This window comes from Aythya ferina, assembly GCF_964211825.1.
Source record: "Aythya ferina genome assembly, chromosome: 6".
NCBI classification, from domain to species: domain Eukaryota; kingdom Metazoa; phylum Chordata; class Aves; order Anseriformes; family Anatidae; genus Aythya; species Aythya ferina.
This window is the reverse complement of record NC_140303.1, coordinates 37,930,442-37,949,117: the sequence shown is the minus strand read 5'-3', so window position 1 is coordinate 37,949,117 and position 18,676 is coordinate 37,930,442. Positions and strand designations below refer to the sequence as shown.

Below are 18,676 nucleotides of genomic sequence, written 5' to 3'. Positions count from 1 at the left end.
CATGGGGGAGCATGAGCAGAATCACTGTTAAAAAGCTCCATCTATACAAGCTTTTCTAATTTCCAAAACAACAACAAAAAAAATTATTAAATTTCTAATGACCTTTTTTGTCTGTTGCAAATACAGATTATTTTTTTTTTCTGCCCACACGATAGAGGCTGTATTCAACAGCTTGGTTCGTATTGTATTTCCTTGATGTATTATTTATTTGGTTGACGTGCTAGAAATCTGCGAGTCTAAGAATTAATAAAGGTTATTAGTTACTTTCCATAATAAAATTAGCTGACCTTTAAATAAGAGTGTTATACAGGGGATCTCTAAGTGGAAAAATGACAGAATGCATTTTTAATATGGTGACCACTTCTATTACTATATTTTACAGCCACAGCATAGAATTATACCTGTTATGATGCTCTTGACTGTGTATTTGCAGACAGCAATGGATAAAGTGTTTTTTTTTTTGTATTCCAGACAGGATTTAACCCTTTGGTAATAGCTTATGTTTGTCTTATATTTGGTAACATTTCAACAATCAGGAAAAATGAAGACGCAACTTAATGTTCTGAGAATGAATGTCCTCTGGAAAGAGCAGCAATGGGAGTTTGCTGTGGTTTTCATTACGCATGATTATATGCAGATTCCTTCAGAGCTCTAACAGACTGCCTTCGCTTGCTATCAGGCGTACGTGATGAACGCCCCTCAGCTGGTCAGATGCTGTGCACCGTATCAGCATGCTATTAGATGTTAATCTTTCTAGTGACTGAATTCATCTCCCAGTTTAGGCAGAGACTTGTTGTAAAATGCAATATTGCACGTGAAGGTTGCGTTCACACCTTCTGTTTTTAACTTGGGAATGGGCTACACCTCAGGCAGGTTTCTTAAAGTAGTTATTAAAGCAAACTTCCGGAATCATTTTTGTACTATCAGCTAATGCAGGGCTTATGCTGAACAATGGCATCGATAATTGTGTGATTATCTGGAAGAGATCTTACAGATACTCAAAGGATGCTCTGTATTTTTCTTGTGATTTCTGAAACTTTGACAATATATGCAATGCTTATTTTATAGCTTGGATTTCAGGTGAACTTAAATACAGCACCGCAAGCAAATCTGTAGTTTTTCAAATTTTGACTAGGTCTTAAAACATTTGTTGAAATCCTTACAAGATATTCTGCTATTTGTAGCATCATATAGGTCTGTCTCCCCATCTGTCTCTGTTTTTCATGACGACGAGGCTCTGGTACATTTTTTTACACTTTCGTACTTATTCATTGAGCCCACTGTAATGCTGTTTCTATCATAGTTATTCGTCCAACAGCTTTTATTGATCATTTGTGATAAAATAAAAGATTTTTTTCATAGGGAAGAGTTTAACTAGCAATCAGTTAATTCAGTTTAATTACATTTAGTTTTATATACTAGGAAAACTAATGTAATCAGAACCCATTTATGTGCTATTAAATAAATAAATTAGTAACATAATGCGGTGCCAAAACCTTAGGAACACTGAAAAAAATATTCTCACTGAATTATTTGCTGTTAGGCCGTATTTATTAAGAAATTCATGCAACTTTTATATTTTAAATGTAGCTACTCATCTAAGGTTCAGATTCCCTACAAATAAATCCTTATTTAACAGGATATCCCTGAGACTTTTTTTTTTTTTTTTTTATTATTGGCAGCCTGACTAAAATAGTCTCATCTGGTTTAACTAAAATCTTTGCATTACTTGGCAGTGGTTTCTTTTGTACGTGGTGCTTAGAGCTCATTGAAGCTCAAATGGTACAGGAAATGCAAATCATGCAAATCATCCTCACGCTGACGATGTACAGTGGCGTGATTGAGCAGCAGTACGTATGGCTCGTGGGCTGACCACATGAAAGAAGTCATTTAAAGACCAGATGAGCCAAAGCTGGGTTAAGTTAGACTATGTGTGAGCTTCAAAGCTTATAGAATAGCATCCTTTTTAAAAATAAATTTATTTTATTAATAACACCTGCACCGAGTTCTTAAACAGTGAGAACATATAGGGATGAACATTACATTAAATATATGCCATACTTAAATCAGAAGGGCAAAATTGTTATTTTTGCAGAAATTCAGGTATGCATTCCTGTCCGTAGAAGCAGACCACAATCTAATAGACTGCAACTAAGTCCCGTTCATTTGTTGTGCATAAAAGCCCAACTCTTCTCTCCCTTTCAGGTAAAAATGAAAATAAATGGAAGATGAAAGGGAATTCTGGTCTGCGCAGAAGGGTTAAGAACAGGCTTTCTGTAAGTGCTTGGGAGTTGAGAGAAGAGGGCGATTGAGTGCTTTCTGTTATTAAAGACTGCATAGGATTTCAAGGGTAACTTAGACAAAAATCCTGCATATTTTTTTCCATCTGTCTGAAGAGCTGCTCCTGTACTTTTGGGGCTGTATTTAGTAGGGTCGAGCCGTAGCTGCTCTGTGTAACTCTGGACCCTGAGCCTGGTGCTGGTTTGGAGAGCAGCTGTGTGTAAACCTTGGGCTTTCTTTTGGGTTCAGCCTAATCCAGTGACTCTTGTGAGACAGGCGTGCAAAAACTGATGTGTGCAACCTGAGAAAGAGTGGGTAAGAATTGCTAATAGAGTAATAAGCATTTCTCATATTAAATTTGCAATAAAAAGAGTGGATGGCATTTTTTTTAAAGACATCATTACCTAATCCTACCACTGTTAATACTCAACTTGGGTGGCTGTTTTGCTTCTAGTAAGAGTCTTATTTCCCTTTTTTTTTTTTATACGGCCCTCATCTGCTTTTCTTTGCTGTTTTGATGTTTTTAAAAGTTGAGATTCATTCAAATAATGTAACTTGACACAAAGCTGGGAAATGTCAACCTTGAACTGTTTCTGTGTAATGTTTAATTTTTACTTGAAACAGTAGCCCTAAGGTGGTCTGCTGTGGGACAGTTCAGGACACTGCACTGTGTAATCCCCAATGGGTGTAATTTTTTATATTCTTTCACAAATGCCCTGCTCCTCCTTCAATACATGTAATTTGTCCAAGCACAGGAGCAAGAAGGAAGAAAGAATATAAGTTTTTATACTTCCTCTACTGGCTTGCATCAATCCACAGGTCCCGCAGAAAGAGGGAGAGGGAGATTTCCCATATATTCTTTTTTTAAAAACAGACAAAAATGACCTTAATGCATTCTTTTCTTTACTACCACATATGAAGTCTAGATGAGAACGTCCCCCTCTTGGTGTGCCTGCAGGCTGGGGTGGCTCCTGCTGTGCTGAGCACCTCTGGGTGGTGGTCACAGGGCCAAGTTGGAGGTTTGGGTTTAGCCAGGAATGGTCACATTTCCCCTTTTGCGTGTGCTTGTTCATTTCTTTTTAAGAAAAGAAAGAAAAGTGGATGAACAGATGACATCTTGAAATCGTCTCAAGATGCTGCAGAAAGGAACAAGGTAAATGAATGCTGTTTTCTTGAGCCAGGTATTGGAGTTATCTCCTATGGCAGACCCTTGTGAGACTGCATCTGGGCTTCAGAGGCGTCCTTGTATGTCCAGCACACACATAGTGTTTTAATTGAGGAAGGCATTAAAATCACAGATAATAATAAATTATCTCTTACACTCAGTGCGAGAAATAGCAAGATGCAGGAGCTAACAAAGAAAATAGAACAGAAATCATGCTAGTTTTTTTTCCCTAATAATTTAATGTAATTTAATATCCATTTCAGTGTTTGACAGGAAGTAGAGATTGCTTAAATATCTGTACCTAAGAGCACAGGGCTGTGTAAAGATCTTTGAATTTTAAAGTTAATTTGTTTCATCCAGCACTATGTAGAGATATATACAGAAAATTAATCCCATATGATTGTGCAACTACCAATGGTCCAGAACTCTTTTTGAAATACTTTCCAAAGAGTATCTCCGGTCATCTTGACAAACAGCTTGAGCAAAGTTTCCTTTTCAAGAGTCCCTGAAAGGTTTTGCATGTAGTCCAAAGGCATCACCGGAAAAACTGTGTTATTTGGAGACCTTGACCAAAAATATTTCACTTCGCTCCGTGTCTGCAGATACGAAAGCTTGTCGACCAGACACCTCGAACAGATTTTTAGCTTTCTGTGGCAGAGAGCTGCACGATCTTTTCCCAATAACAAATTAGCTGTTGTCAACAATTTTCCTGGCCACGGTTTAAATAGCTTAATTCAGAATATAGCATTTCACAGTTGCATTGTGGAATTTGATGGAAGTGTGAGTAAATCTATGTATTGAAACGCGTATAACAAATACAAATCTTTGTACTATAGATATGTGTTGTCTCTGTACTTATGTTCGTGTGTGAATGCACACAAACATATGTGCATACACATACTATCTATGCCTGAAAATGTGATATCTGAAACTACTGAATCACTCCGCATGGTCTCATGAAGATAACATTTCATTCAGGAAGTCTGTCAGGTACCGTGGTGAGCAGGGTCTGTAAGATATGTAGGCAGAGTGACATGATAATATACGGATTGATTAAATCACCAGACCGTGACTTCCTCTTATCTTCAACTCTGGCTTGGGCTCCCGAGTTCTCACTGTGGCACTGATTCTCTTCATGGCCCTCGATAAGCAAGCTTGGGCCTCAGTTTCTGAATCTTAAAGATTAGAAAGTGTCTGGTATATTCTTCTCACCCTGGTATTTCTCTTACATGTTACTGGGGAGTAATGGGCATTCAGAGCTGGGTGCTTTATTTGATCATAAAATGATTTCAGAAGCTTCACAATGCCATGGTTGCATATGAGATAAGTTGGGAAAAGAATTTTAAACTATCTGGAAGCCTAAAAGCATTACTTTTAGAGTATTACTTTATTATTAGATTTTTCCACCGGGGGCAGATCTCAGTGTTGCGGCATTGGGGTTCGGTTTTCTTACTTGGGGATTGTCTCCATATTGTAAAAATTGACCAAACATGACTGTAACATAACAGCCAGTGGTCAAATCTGCAAAACTTTGAGCCAGGACCTGGAGAACATTTCAAAAAGGCTTCGGATCCAGAGCTGCCAAGTGCTCTCGCTGTAGGCTTAGCACGTTCCCTTCAAATTCTGCACTGCTCTGTGAGTCCTTGCGCTGGTCCCCACGTGCCGTGTGAGCAACTCCAGCCACGTTGCAGAGGGAGCTGCCTCACCCAGGCTGCAAAGCTGAGAGGTTTTTTTTCTCCTTCCCTTTTGCTGGTAGCGTTACAGAGAAAGGCCTCTTGTGATAACGTGAAATAAAGCGATAGGGCATCAATACAGATTACACTTAAAAAACACGTTACGTAAATGGAAATAAATCAGCTTATGGTATATGCCAGGCATGTTGCAAGTTTTATTTAAGAAATACACGAATGAAGGGTTCCATTCAATCCAAATGCTCCCCTTTGTGATCTTTAGCCATGTTTGTAGAGAAACCTCTCTTAAAGCACTTACAGCTTAATTCAGAACAGACAAAACAATTATTTTTTGAAAGTTTGATGAAATATGCTTGGCAGCTTTTGAATTTAGGAGAGTATTTGTCTCACTTCTTTGAAACTCTCACTTCATTTGACCATTCAGCCATTTCGGTGTAATCGTTCAAGTCTGGTAGCGAGTATGGGCTTTACCAAGTTCAGAAACGATCTTGAAGGAAAGACTAGTGGCTGAAAATACTGTGCAGTAGTCGAAGACTGAAATTTTCCCTATTTTTTGCTTTTGAATGTTGCTCTACCCACTGTCCCCAGGTGTTTGGTGAAGTGCTGGATGAGAAACATCTCCCCATGGGGGTTTGGTACCTAGCGGTGAGAGGGATTTTCCTGCAGCCCTCATCCCTGTGAGCATCACCTTCTGCGTGCAGGAGGAACTGGAGGAGCAACTGCACTGCGAGATGCTGCAGTGGCCCTGGTCCCTGGGGCTGGTGAGCAATTTGTGTTGCCCCATGCTCGTGTTTGAAAGTTACCACACTTGATTTTGACCAAATCAGAGAGCACTGCTCTCCTGCAGGCTTCTGCCTAGTGTGCCCTGACGTGCACCTCTCTTCTAGTTGAGCTTTTTTATTTATTTGTTACAACACATGCGTCTGTGTGTCATTCTAAAGCACGAAATGGCTGTATTTTAATTTCTTAGGCAACAGAAGTGTTGCTTTATCTTCTGTAAGTATAAACAGTGTATGTTTATACGCCAGCGTGTCGCTGTTACAAGAAGGAAGAAGACTGACACTGCGAAGTACAGTTTTATGGTGGAGCTGTTGCATGCACACAGAGCAAAAACATGTAAATTGTGGTTCTGATTGCAAGTTCGGCTGATCATCCCGAATGGTCTGCTCAGTTGGTATTAAGGCAGGAAGGTTGTCACTACGCCACAGCAACTTGCATTATAGAAGTGTGAAGGGGAAAAATAAATATTTGCACTTCCCTGATCTTTTTCCTGCATTTGGTTCAGATACTCACATATATAGAGATAGATAGAAATGTATGAGGCAGTGTGCACTTTCTGAATATATATTAAAGTTACTAAGTTATTCCTAATGTTCTGTAGTGCTGCCTGCTCCTGACAAACATCTGATACGGATCATATGCCTCTAAAAAGAGAACTTCCTCGAGCAAAATCTCCTCATGAAAACAGGTTGGAGATACTCACATTCTCTCTCTCGCTCTCACTCGCATGTTACATTTTGGCACGTTGTGGAAGCAGGTAGCATATCTACTACCTGCTGTTGAAAGTGTTGAAGATACTGAATTATTTATTCCATCTTCTGCACTATCCAAACTCGTTTTGGGTAGTTTGACACATCTCGGTCTTCCATATGGATACTTCATGGTGACAGAGTTGCCAGCTGCTCAGGTTTTATGACAGTCTGAGTTTTTTCGAGGGCTGTATTAGTTTTCTGGGAAGAATCCTGCTTTTCTTGAGGTCCCCATTCTTAAGCATTAGCTTTGCCTTGGTTGATACTGTGCAATGGGATTTTTTTTTTTTTTGTGAAAACTAGCTGCAAGAGCATTAGCTTCCATAAAAATATTTTTAGAGGGACTTGACGTTTATAGATTATCTGAGATGAAATCAGAACCATGGAATATTATTAAAATCTGAAATCCATTCGCTAAGAAAACTAAGGTCCTTTTAGTGATTGTCTTGAAAATTGAAAAAAAAGAAAAAAAAAAAAGTGTTTACATATCAAAGCGCCTAAAGCAACATACAAAACAGGTGGCAGTCGGGAATGTTTTGGAGAACAGAATTTTGGGGGCACTCGAAATGTAAAACTGCTAACCGGTCTGCTGAGACCCTGCCCATCTTCTCTGCGATTGTGCAAAGTGCATGGGTTTTCTGTTGTTTTAAAATATAAAATGTGTAAATGTGAAAATTGGGAGAAAATTTGAGCTTTGAGTTTGCCAAAGCTTTTTAAAATAAAGGGGAATTGGCCATTATTTTACTTCACTTTTCATTCGTCAGTGAGTCCATTCATGTATGCCTTTCTTAGGTGAAACTCTCACTGGTTTTGGTGGGTGGCTGTGTGCTGCATTGAGTTTGATTCCACTTGATTGGGATAAATCCACCTCGCTCGCAGTGAAGACCATATATTTACGATGATGACTGTCTCTTTGTCATCCTGGATCCATTTCCATCACTGTAAGAGAAGCTACTACCCTGCCTTTGAAGAGCCACTGCATTTATCAGCTTCTTTGGCTTCAGGTCAGTCACTTTTTCCCTGCCACCGGTCAAGGCAAGAAGGACAAGGAAAGGAACTCACTCCTCTTAAAAACGTTCAAGTTGTCACATTCTGCTGTTTTCCATCTCCTGTTTGCAGAGCGCATACCAGGAGCAAGGGGCAGGGGCTCAGTTCTGGGGCACCATGCCCTTCCCGTGTTGCTCCTGTAGCGGGGATGCCAGGAAGCTCCCGTGCTGGAGCAGTTCAAGTGCCAGGACATAATACTATGCTAGTTAGCTAACTTGTGCACCACGAAAAAAATCACCATGCTTTGAAATTTGCTGAAGTCTCAATGTACGTATTCACATGGAAGAATATATGCAACGCAAAGATGAGTTCAGTGAGAAAATTGTACTTGTTGCACTTTATAACGAAGGAAAGATGTGGAGTTTTCTAGTTCTAGGTGCTCAGGATGTTTCATCTCCAATGATTGGAAATGCTCAGTCGCTTCCCTCAGTTACTTGGCAGCTTCCTGGATAGAAATCATTCCCTTGGCGTGGAGAAACCTGCACGGCAACTCCTCCATTCACATTCTGCATTCCAGCCCTGACGTGGTGTTGCCATTTAAGTGTTGTCTTCACAGGGCTCAGGAGAAGGTCTGTGTGCAAGGGTGCTCTACACTGCACAGAGCATTGTGTATATGCACTGTATGCACCCATGCACTGAGTGTATACCACTACGACAAAAAAAAATATTGAAATCATTACAGATAAAGATGGAAAAAATACCTGTTTCTTCATTTAAAGGACATCTCAAGCCCCTTTCAGTAAGCACCATCTGATACGAAGTAGATGTCCTCAATGTTTCCTCTTTAGCATTGCTGCTGACGAGCAGTGTTATGATGTGCACCACCCTTTGGGTGGTAGGAACAATTGCATTTTGCATGCCAGTAATTTGACGTATTGTTTTTTTGTTCCAGAATTAGACAGATAACAGACCCAGTGAAATGAATGTGCAGACTTTAAAGCAGTAAACAATGCCATTCAAGTGTTACCTGGTTAGTTTGAGTAGAACACCAGTTTTATAAGTCTTTTCCTTTAAAAAAGTCTTCTCATGATACATTCCTACATCCTGTATATTCACCCTTAGTTAAATAGTTGTCTTCTTTTTCTTGTACTTTATTTTTCTTGCTTCTTACCTTCTTGCAAATATATCTCACAGCATATATTTGAGCAGAGTTAGTCTTTACATCTCTCATAAGCCATCCACCGCTGGCTACTGATTTGCTTATGTTCTGATCTAATAAAATGCCTTTCCTTCATTATTTAGTGCCGACAGTGTGAGGTCTGAACGAGGAAGGTGATGTGGATTTGTGGCTTTCTCCTTCCCCCCATCGCTGCAGCAAGAGCTGCTTGGTCTCGACCTCGCTCTTCATGGAAGCGGAGAGGCCGATGTAGCCCATGGTGAACAATCTGGCCACTAAAGTAAGAATGTGCATCTGTCAGTAATTAATTGAAGCCAAATTTAATTACAAATCAGGGAAAGAAAATAGTACCACACACTTAATAAAACTGAAGAAGCCTCGGTGCTGTTGCCTAAAAACCAAAGCAATTCAAACAAAACAGGACACCTCCCTAAAAAGTCTCTCTTTCAAAGAGACTCTTTGAAGCTCACTTCTCAGTGTTAAAGAGAAAAGTAGTTTTAACTGCTTTCACATCATTTCCAGTATCTTTCGAGTTAAATAGAAAATACCGGTAAGTGTTTCAGACTAGTTCTCAAATAGTTGTGTCAAGCTAGGAATTTGGCCCCCAGAAATGGATTTTTGAGGTTTTATTTTATGAAAACACTTTGTTTAGTTGAGATAAACATTCATGGGGATAAGAAGGAATTGACAGAGAACCTAAATAATTTACAAATGAAATACTGCATTTGTGTAGCCCCTTGATTATTGTCAAGGTGAGAGAATTGCTATTTTATAGACCTACTCTTGGTGAATAACGTCAGTGAGGCCAGAGGGTTGAGAGTGGGGGCTCTGGGACATCCTACCTGGGGGCATAACAGAGGGCTGAAAGCATGGGGGGAGAGGCAGGGAAGGATGGGACCTGCAGTAATGGGGCTGGACACGCAGCCCCCTCTGCTCCAGGTACATCACATGGCAGATGTTCATACAGATGGCTTAGAGCGTTGTTTGGGATTTGGTATATACAACAAATGGGAAAATCTGATTTCTAGGTAGTAAATTCTTTTGGAAAATGTAGCTAAGGTCTGTCACGGCAGGGAAAAGATTTTCAACCACAGTCCAAAGTAGTGTACTGTAAAATGAGGGAGTGTTTTTTGAATAAAAATATCAAAAGGAGATTGGTAGTGAGAGTTCAAAACAAAGTATTAATTTTTGCTGCATTTTAATATACAAGACAAGCCCCAAATCCCAAACTACTGAGCTGGTGGCAGCCATGAAAATCCATTGCTGTGTACTATATGTATGTATAGTAATTACTGCAAGAGGAAAAAATATTTTTCTTTACGATTAATATTTGTAAACGTTTATGAAAATACACAACAAATAAATAAGACAAACACATGGCCTAATTAAGATGAAAGGCATGACAACCCTTGTGATTTGTTCTGAAAAATAAAGACCGTTAAAATAGTAAGACTTAATTATTTCTGTAAACATCTCAAATTATGCTCTATCTATTAAAACTTAATTTATGAGATATGTTATCATATCTATAAGCATTTTTGACATTTGTACATTCCATGTCAAAAACATTAGAGTTAATTTATTTTTATTATATTGTATACAGTCATATATTACCATTTATTAGTATTTATTATTCAGAAATTCAGAGTCATCTATTGTTTAATGGAAAATGGAAGAGCATTTTCTGTCTGATTGCAATTTGTGGATTCTTGATACAGTGATAAAAATGCAACTTCTGCAAGTTGATCGTATAAAAACGTGTGTGGTAATAAATGAAAACAACCGCTCTGTTTAATGTTGCACACATTAATAATGCCGTTTGATGTACAGTTTGCACTTGAAAAATAACTTTGAGCCAAATCCATGGACTTGTCTTCAGTTGCTGGGCTGAAACCAAGGGGGCTGCATGCTGGCGATGAGATGGAGGAACCAAAGCCCTGGGTTTGTCCTTGGGGAGCTTGAAGGCACCACGTGAAACTTGTATTTCTCAAGGTGACTGCTTCTGGTCACGCTTCTCCTCCTCTGCTTGCTCCGTGGCTCTTTGCAGAGGTTTGAGGGGCAGCACAGTGTGACGGGGCACAGTGCAGTCCCACATCCCACCCAGAATAAAGCCACTTTTGGGGAATGGCCTGAGGGTCTAAAGCTGTGTGCTACACGGCGTTAGGCCTTCCAGTTAAAACATCAGGAAATCATAGATGGACGCATCTTCAATCGTAGGCTCAGTTCGATGTGAATGTGGTTGTTTTGCAGCATGGATTCACGGACTTTGATTTCATCTGCAGTGCAGGAGAGTCAGGGCTACCGCCGTGGGCTCTCGCCCTCCAGCAATCCTCCCTCGCCAGGCAGGGCCGGCTGCAGGGCACTTGCGCGGCGATGCCAGGAACGGTCCCAGTACACATCAGCTGCTGCTTTAAAACCACTTCATGATATAAACGCAGGGAATCAGACAGTTCGGTCTCTAGATCCACAGATAGGTAAATATGCGCTGTGTGGTCTCCCAGGGGGGAAAGCGAAATGTGTTTTTAGTTAGGTTGCATGGGAATTTAATTGAAAGATTTAGGGCAGTTTCATAAAAGAGTAAATCATGGTTACGTGACATGAAGAAGATTTATTAAACAAAATAAATATACTTTAGCACCTTCACTTCTATAATTTGCTTGATGTAAATGGAAACCTGTATCAGGCATTTTGTCTGCTGGTAATATAAAAAGCCTTTCCTTTTTTTATTTTTAATTTTACGGCTTTTCAGTCCGTTGGAGTAACATAACGTGAAAGACAACAGCAAAGGTCAGGTTGCTCTCCGTATGCATCCCAGCTCTGAGTCTGCAAGCATGCCCAGCCTCCCTCCCCTGAATATTTGTATAAATTAAGCACACGCTTAACTTAATTCACCTAAGTAGGCCCTCAGAAGTCGGGCGGGCTATTAAGTGCTTCGAATTAAGCACAGGCTTAGCGTAAGACCACGGCTTGTGCGGATGGTGGCCCCGAAAGCTGGCCGGGCTCCAGGCGCCGGTGCTGCTGTGCGTGCCATGGGCCCGGGGGTGGAAAGAGCCTGGGGACATCTCGGAGGGGACAGCTGGGGCGTTACCAGCGTGACCTTCAGCTTTGCGACGAGCTGCCCTGTGTATTTAGCGAGGGGTCCCGCATCCATTATACGATAGGCCTAGATAAGGATGCTATAATGGCAGTTTAATTTTTTTATTTTTTTGTGTGAGGTGGCGAGTTAATGATGTAGCAGTTAATTTGAATTTAGCAGACGTTTTAAATATAGGTTTCTCTTACAGAGACAAAAGTTGCAATTTAAAGCTCTTTGGTGGTCTAAAAACAGCTTAATTCTCTAGTAGCATGGTAATAAGTACTAATCCAGCTTATACAGTGATTGTAGTATGTCATGTTTGTGAAAGATTGCCTAACTCTGCTTTCTCTGGGTTTTATGTTAATTTTTTTAAATTAAACATAAAACCTTATAACATCTTTATGCTGAGATAAACTGTTCAATTTAACTTGTGCTCAAGCAGCAGCTGTCAGGAATTATCATGTTGGGAGCGTTCTTGCTATCACCTTGTGTCTCTACCTCCCGGATACAGAAAGCTCACCTTGTTAGGATTTATTGCTTAAATAATCACCCGAGGTAAAATGGAAGTTGATGTCACACGGAATGACAACTGACATATATTTATGTTGCACGTTACATTATAATAAACTTTCCCTTCTTCCCCTTGTAATAGGTGTTAAGTGGAAATGCAGCGCAGCATATCCTCCAGTGCCCTGCGTGAGTCCATTAGCCACGTCCACGGCTGCTCCCTGGGCATGTTCGCGGTGACTCGGGCTGTCAGGTGTTATTTAGGCTTGCAAAGCCGAAGAAATTGTTTATTGCTGGTAGTTAGCAGCTTTTATGCTGGCAGAGAAACAAACAGGAGAGCATCTTATGTTTGTGGCCATCAGTCCTGGAAGCGCTGAGAGCTGCAGGTGGATGACGGGGGTGTTTTCTGGTGCCGTTACCAATTCGGTCCTTTTTTTGCAGTAAGAAATGTAAGCAGTGTCATTTCCAGGTTCTAAAGCTAGTAATTGCAAAAATTTTCTCTTGACACTGGTTTATTTATGAGCTGGGCAGTGATAAGTGATCAGCTTGTTAATTCTTAGCACTTCCCAGTTATACTGTAGAAAATTTAGGTCTACCTCTTTCAAGCTTTCCAAGTTTCTTCTGTCCTTTCCCGCCTTACTAAAGCCAGCCTGCAGCTCTCTGATGCTGCTGCTGGATTCCTTCAGTCTGTCTAAACCAGTACCGTAAGGATTATTTTCCTTTCCCGTGGATATAACCACCTTTTTCATCTCCCTCTGATAGGTACTCCTTTGTCCATCTGAGTGGGTTCAAGTATTCAGAGCCGTGTGGTGGTGCCCAAGCTTGGATCTCTGTTCTCATTTCTCATCGTGCTCCCTGCTGCCCTTGTCTTTCCAGTTGTCCCCTTGACCTTGACACACTCCCCATGCTCTTCCCACCCTTCCCTTCATGTCCTGCTCTGCTTTCCCTACCTTTAGTCCCAATGTGCCATCTCTTTTCTTCATTTCCTCATTCAAACGCAGCCAAGTGCATAGACGCTGTCCTCTGTCAGCTCAGTTTCTCCCGAACTCATCAAAAAAAAGTTTTTTGAGAAGTCAGTGGAATGGAAAGGACAGATGAGGTATGATGCACCCCAGAAATAGCCACCATCTTCCCACATAGCCATTAATCTTATTTGTGGAGTATGTGGCACGTGCTTTCTCCTGTTGGTTGTCATTGTCACCCTAAACTCACTCCCAACCATCTCTGGGCAGGCGCATTGTACCACCTGTAGGAAACGTTGATTTCCAAACCTCTGCTCTGAATCTGCCACCAGGCCACCGTGAGCTCCACAGGCCATTTGTTACTCCTTGTGACAAAGAAGTGATGACTTACCTAAAACTATTTTTTGGTCTTTGTACGGCTCATAATAAACCAGTGCTCGTATCTTAATTGCCATTCTGTTTGAGAGTCCCTTTAGAAAAACCAAATATTTGATGAACAAGGCAATAACATTCATCTCGTACTTTGGTAAGCCTTCCAGATTAGCATTGACTCACGTTGATTAAGATGGATACAGGATCTGTTCTCTAGGAAGTGTTTGTCCTCTGGATGCAGATTACCTAAAGACAGTGCATATTAGCCTAGGTGATAAAATGATATATAATTTATTTATTTATTTATTTATTTATGTATGGTTCTTTGGGGAAACGCACAAGTTTTGTCAGCCAGAGTTGGAAGTTTATAATATCAGTGATGGCAGGTTGGTAGAAATCTTGAACACTAAAATCTATGCAAAAATAGGAAGAAATTGAAAAGATTTTAAAAGAATTAAACATTTTGTACATCAGATTCTGAATCTGAACTACTAAAAATGGTGCATAGCAAAAACAAGTCAGAAATGTTCTACATTTAAAAGAACTATATGAAAGCTTAATGTTTTATGTACAATAAAATGCCTGATCTCATTTTTTAAATGTTTTTGATGAGAATTTTTTACCATGAATGTCTGCAGCTCTCTGTAGCTTCAGACATCAGTTTATCTGAAAGCTGTGCTAGGCAGGGGACAAAACACTCGTGGAGAAATTGGGGAAAATTCACCACTCGTTTCAGTAGGGTCACAAATTTATAGTAGGCATTTAAATACGTTCATTTTCTGATAGCCTATTTAGTTATAAAAGGCTAAGATAGCAGCTTGTTAGCTTTGTGCTTGCCTGATATACCTGAAGGATGTGAGCAACGCTGTGGATTGTGGAATTGTGCTGTGGCGAGACTGGGGTGCAAGGATACAAACATTTCATTATATAGGATACCTCATAAAAATGAAAAATAAAACACAGGAAAAGGGTGAAAAAAAAAAAAAAAGAGACAACACTAGATAAGTGTACTGCATAAATCAAAAAGGTTTATGTCATAACACGAACATGTGCCATTCCTGCTCGTATATTGAATTTCAGTAGTTGGTTGCATAAAGAAGTAAAGTGTAATGAAACTGGCAAGCAAAGTATTCCCTAGTCAGCCTTATCTTTGTTCCATTTGTCCTTCAGATACAGCTTTTCTTGCCTTTTTCAATAAAATCCATCCAGCTTTTTTATTTTGCATCTCTCTGTAACTGAGCCGGGAAGACCAATGAGATTCAGTGCTTTTCTAGTTGGGTTCTTAGCAGCTGCTTTTTAAGAGATCAAAACTTCGAATGCTGCTACATGGTATTAAGGCTTAGCTATTGATGTGTCCCTATAGGGGTTATGTTTTTCTTGGGGGGGAGAAGGGGAGGCAAAGGGGAAGGGGTGACCCCTGCGAGCAGGCTCGCAGGCAGTGAACACTGCTCTCCTTGTTTGCAGGATCCTCTTTGCAAGCTCGGTGCTTAACCTGGCTGAACTCACTGCCCTGCGCCCTGACCTGGGCAAATTGAAAAAGGTCCTCTACTTCCATGAGAACCAATTGGCATATCCTGTCCAGAACTGGAAGGAAAGGGATTTTCAGTATGGATACAACCAGATTCTTTCATGGTATGTGTTTCTCGCACCTCTCCGTGTCATTTAATGTGTCCTTCTACGTACAGATGTTCGGCATCGCCAGTCCGAGGAGTCCTTCTCCATTTAAATGGTGAGCCTGCAGCAAACAGAGGTACAAGCAGAGACCCCAAGAGCTGCTGGTAAAAGGGCTATGGCCCAAACCACGTATCAATGCACTCATCTCAGTTTATAAAAGTCCAGCTGTACTTTGCTGTGGCTTACCTGCTCATCGTGGCCCAGTGTCTTGGCCATAGCGAGCGAGATGCTTTGTTTCACATACACTTAGCGAAGCTCCAGCTAAGCATCTTCAGCTCGGCCATAGCTTTTACTGCATCCAATAGAAATTATATAGAGGGTTTTAGGGAAATAAACAGAAATTAAAATGTAATGCAGCACTTTTCTTGTGAAGAGAGGGCAGTAAACACACCAGATAAATCCTTATATTTCTTTCATCTGGTATTCAGAAATTGAGCAGTACTAAAATACCCAGACGTTTTAAAGGCTGCGGTCCTTTATTGTTGCTAAAAACAAATGTATTTCTTGAATCTGAGTTAATGAAAGAAGTTAATAACGGCAACACTGAAAAGCTTTGTGGTAAGATTCTGTACAAACCTAAGTGAAACAGCAAAACTGAGCTGAAACAAATTGATTTGAATGATCTTTCCTACCTATCAGCTATTAGGAGAATTATTAGGACTAGGGATTGAGCATTTTAAGATATAAGTTAAGCTTTTGCATCGTTATGATATAAGCTGGCTGATACTCGAACTTCCCAGAAAATGATCTGGGTGTACTCTGACCATCCCGTAGCTGCTGCTGCCCCTGCATTTGCAACACGTTTCACTTGCTGAGAGTAGAGTGGGAGAGGAGAGCAAAAGACCTTTTGAAAATAGTAGCAGCCGTTTTCAGATTTTACAACGTTAAAAGTTCTTTTTCTGGCACTGAGGCAACTACTTAGAGCAGTTATTTTTCACACCTCTATTGTAAGCTGACATACATTATCCTCAAAACATGCATTTTTTAAATAATACAAATATCTTCTTTTGCCTCACCCCCCCAGAAACAAATTGTGTAGATGCTCCATTCTGTTTCCTTCAGTCTCCAATAGCTTCTCAGTGTAATTATATAATGTTCATCTTTCATTTTTGTTGCTGCAGAAACCCCATTTTTAACAGCAAATAGCAGCCATCTCCTCTGTATAGTTTGTAACTACCTAGTGGTCATCTGCAAAGAAATGCCATCTTGCCATCTTCCAAATCTGTTAGAAATGCCAGAAATGTGAGCATACATCTTTCCAAGATACATCTTTCTAGCTGTATATTTCCAATTGTATCTTTCTGTGCAGTTTGCATAGATGGTTTGGAGAAAATTGAAATTGAAACTCTTGGAACCTTCTTCAATCATTAAGAAAGATTTTTTTATCCTTAATGATTCCAAAGGGCTGATATAACCCTGGTAATAAAATCACACTTTTCAAAGGTGAAACTCCTTTCCTTGTAGCCGCTCAGGCTGCAGGGCTGACAGGAGCTTTCTAATTTGGCAGTGATCTGCAGAGCCTCCAGGAAAAAGTTGGACAGACGAGGCTCAGTGTACAAGACGAGCAGAGGTGGAGATGTGTGGAGCCTTTGTTACGTGCCAGCAGCAGAGCAGCTGGGGCTCCTGTTGCCTCGTGCCATCTGTAAGTCAGTGCAGGAAGGTGGCTTCAGCATTGCTGCAAAGTCTCGGGCAGCAAAGGGTAAAAAATCACGGGCAGGGAAGTGTGTGGGATTCCGGAAAACATTTTGACTCCTGTGGCCTGCTTGAAAAGGATGATTTCTCTCTCCCGTGGTTTTTTGCTTTTCCTGCTGGCTCCTGCTGCTCCGGGGAGCAGTGTCAGTTTTCTTACTTGACCGTGAGGATGAATGACAGGCTCTCACCTCAAATATACTTTTCACCAGCCCAGTGACTTACACACACGTGTCCTCCATGTATCTTACAACCCATGGGTCTGTGCTGAACTGTGTAACGTAGGGAGAAAACCCACAGGCCATAAAGCACGCTTCCCTCCGGCAGCACTGTGTGCTTGCCATCATAGGTGAGGTCATGTCGGAGCTGCCTGGATGCACTGCGGGCATTGCAGGGGCTTGGTACCTTCCTGCTTTCCCCAGACCAACTATTTGAGAAATAACTCCTAAATTATTATTTTATCTGCATCTTAAAATTCTAGATCTGGTTGGTTTTAAAACACAGCACTAAGGAACAATATATAAATATATAAACAATATATTTATATTTAATACATCAATATTATTGTATTAATCAGTATTAACACAATATGTATTAATGTATCAGTATTAATATATCAAACCTTTTTTTTTTAATATATATTGTGTGCTATGTAGTATGAATTTTTTGTTTAGTGCATGCACTTTTCATCAGGGTTATCATGCATAGGTTAAAAGAAAGTTCTAATTCTCTAGGATTTTGCTACTTGACCCACTTGGTCAGTCAAAGGTAAGTTAACCAAAGGTAAGTTGTCCTTCAGTAAAAGGATTTTCCATAAGGAATTTTCTTCTTCTTCCAAGTTTAATTCTACTGAAGTCAAATGACAGTGTGCCTTTTCTATCTGTTTTTAGTGTTTTTTTTTGAGAGACAATGGTAGTAATATTAGTCTTACCATGTTATGAATAAAAACATGATCTATGGATAGAATTGTATTTGCTCCTTTAGATTGGTAATAATATATTTTTATTCAGTCTTTAACAAAAAGTTCAAAAATATTTCAAAGTATAAATGGACAGAAATCAGAACATTTCTAATCAAGGTATATATGTTACTTCTAACTGACCTGAAAAAGCTGACGTTTCTTGACATTCCACTTACATCTTTTGTCTATGAGAATGTGTATCCTGTTTTCATTGCATTTGAAATAACTCCATTCTTTTTGCAGCAGCAGTGTGTTCATTACTCTTAACCACTTTTTACAGTTTGGTTGCTGATGTTGTGGTGTTCAACTCTGCTTTTAATATGGAATCATTTCTTACATCCATTGGAAAATTTATGAAGTTGATTCCTGACCACAGACCAAAGGATTTGGAAAAAATAATCAGACCAAAGTGCCAAGTTCTTTACTTTCCAGTCAGGTTTCCTGATGTGAGCAGGTCAGTACATTTTCCACATCATAAATTGCCTCCAGTCTGTCAAAACTACCTATTTATTGTGAAGTTTTAAGTAATCAGTTAAGGCATTGTTAAGTAAAGACTTTGTTAATGAGCACAACCCCCCGATCGATCAGTGTGCTTCAATAATCAGG

At 40.1% G+C, this 18,676-nt stretch overlaps 1 protein-coding gene across 22 annotated transcripts in view; it reads left to right on the top strand.

Moving 5' to 3' along the window:
- Positions 1-18,676, top strand: part of GTDC1 (glycosyltransferase like domain containing 1) — a 219,584-nt gene that overhangs the window by 74,646 nt on the left and 126,262 nt on the right. For 20 of the 22 annotated variants that reach the window (XM_084523854.1, XM_084523850.1, XM_084523866.1 and 17 more), the window contains 2 exons: positions 15,211-15,378; positions 18,351-18,524. The exons of 1 other annotated variant lie outside the window; for it this stretch is intronic. In XM_084523854.1, the coding sequence (XP_084379980.1) occupies positions 15,211-15,378; positions 18,351-18,524 (342 nt within the window). The remainder of the gene's footprint in view (positions 1-15,210; positions 15,379-18,350; positions 18,525-18,676) is intronic. One more of the 22 variants, XM_084523847.1, reaches the window with a different exon arrangement.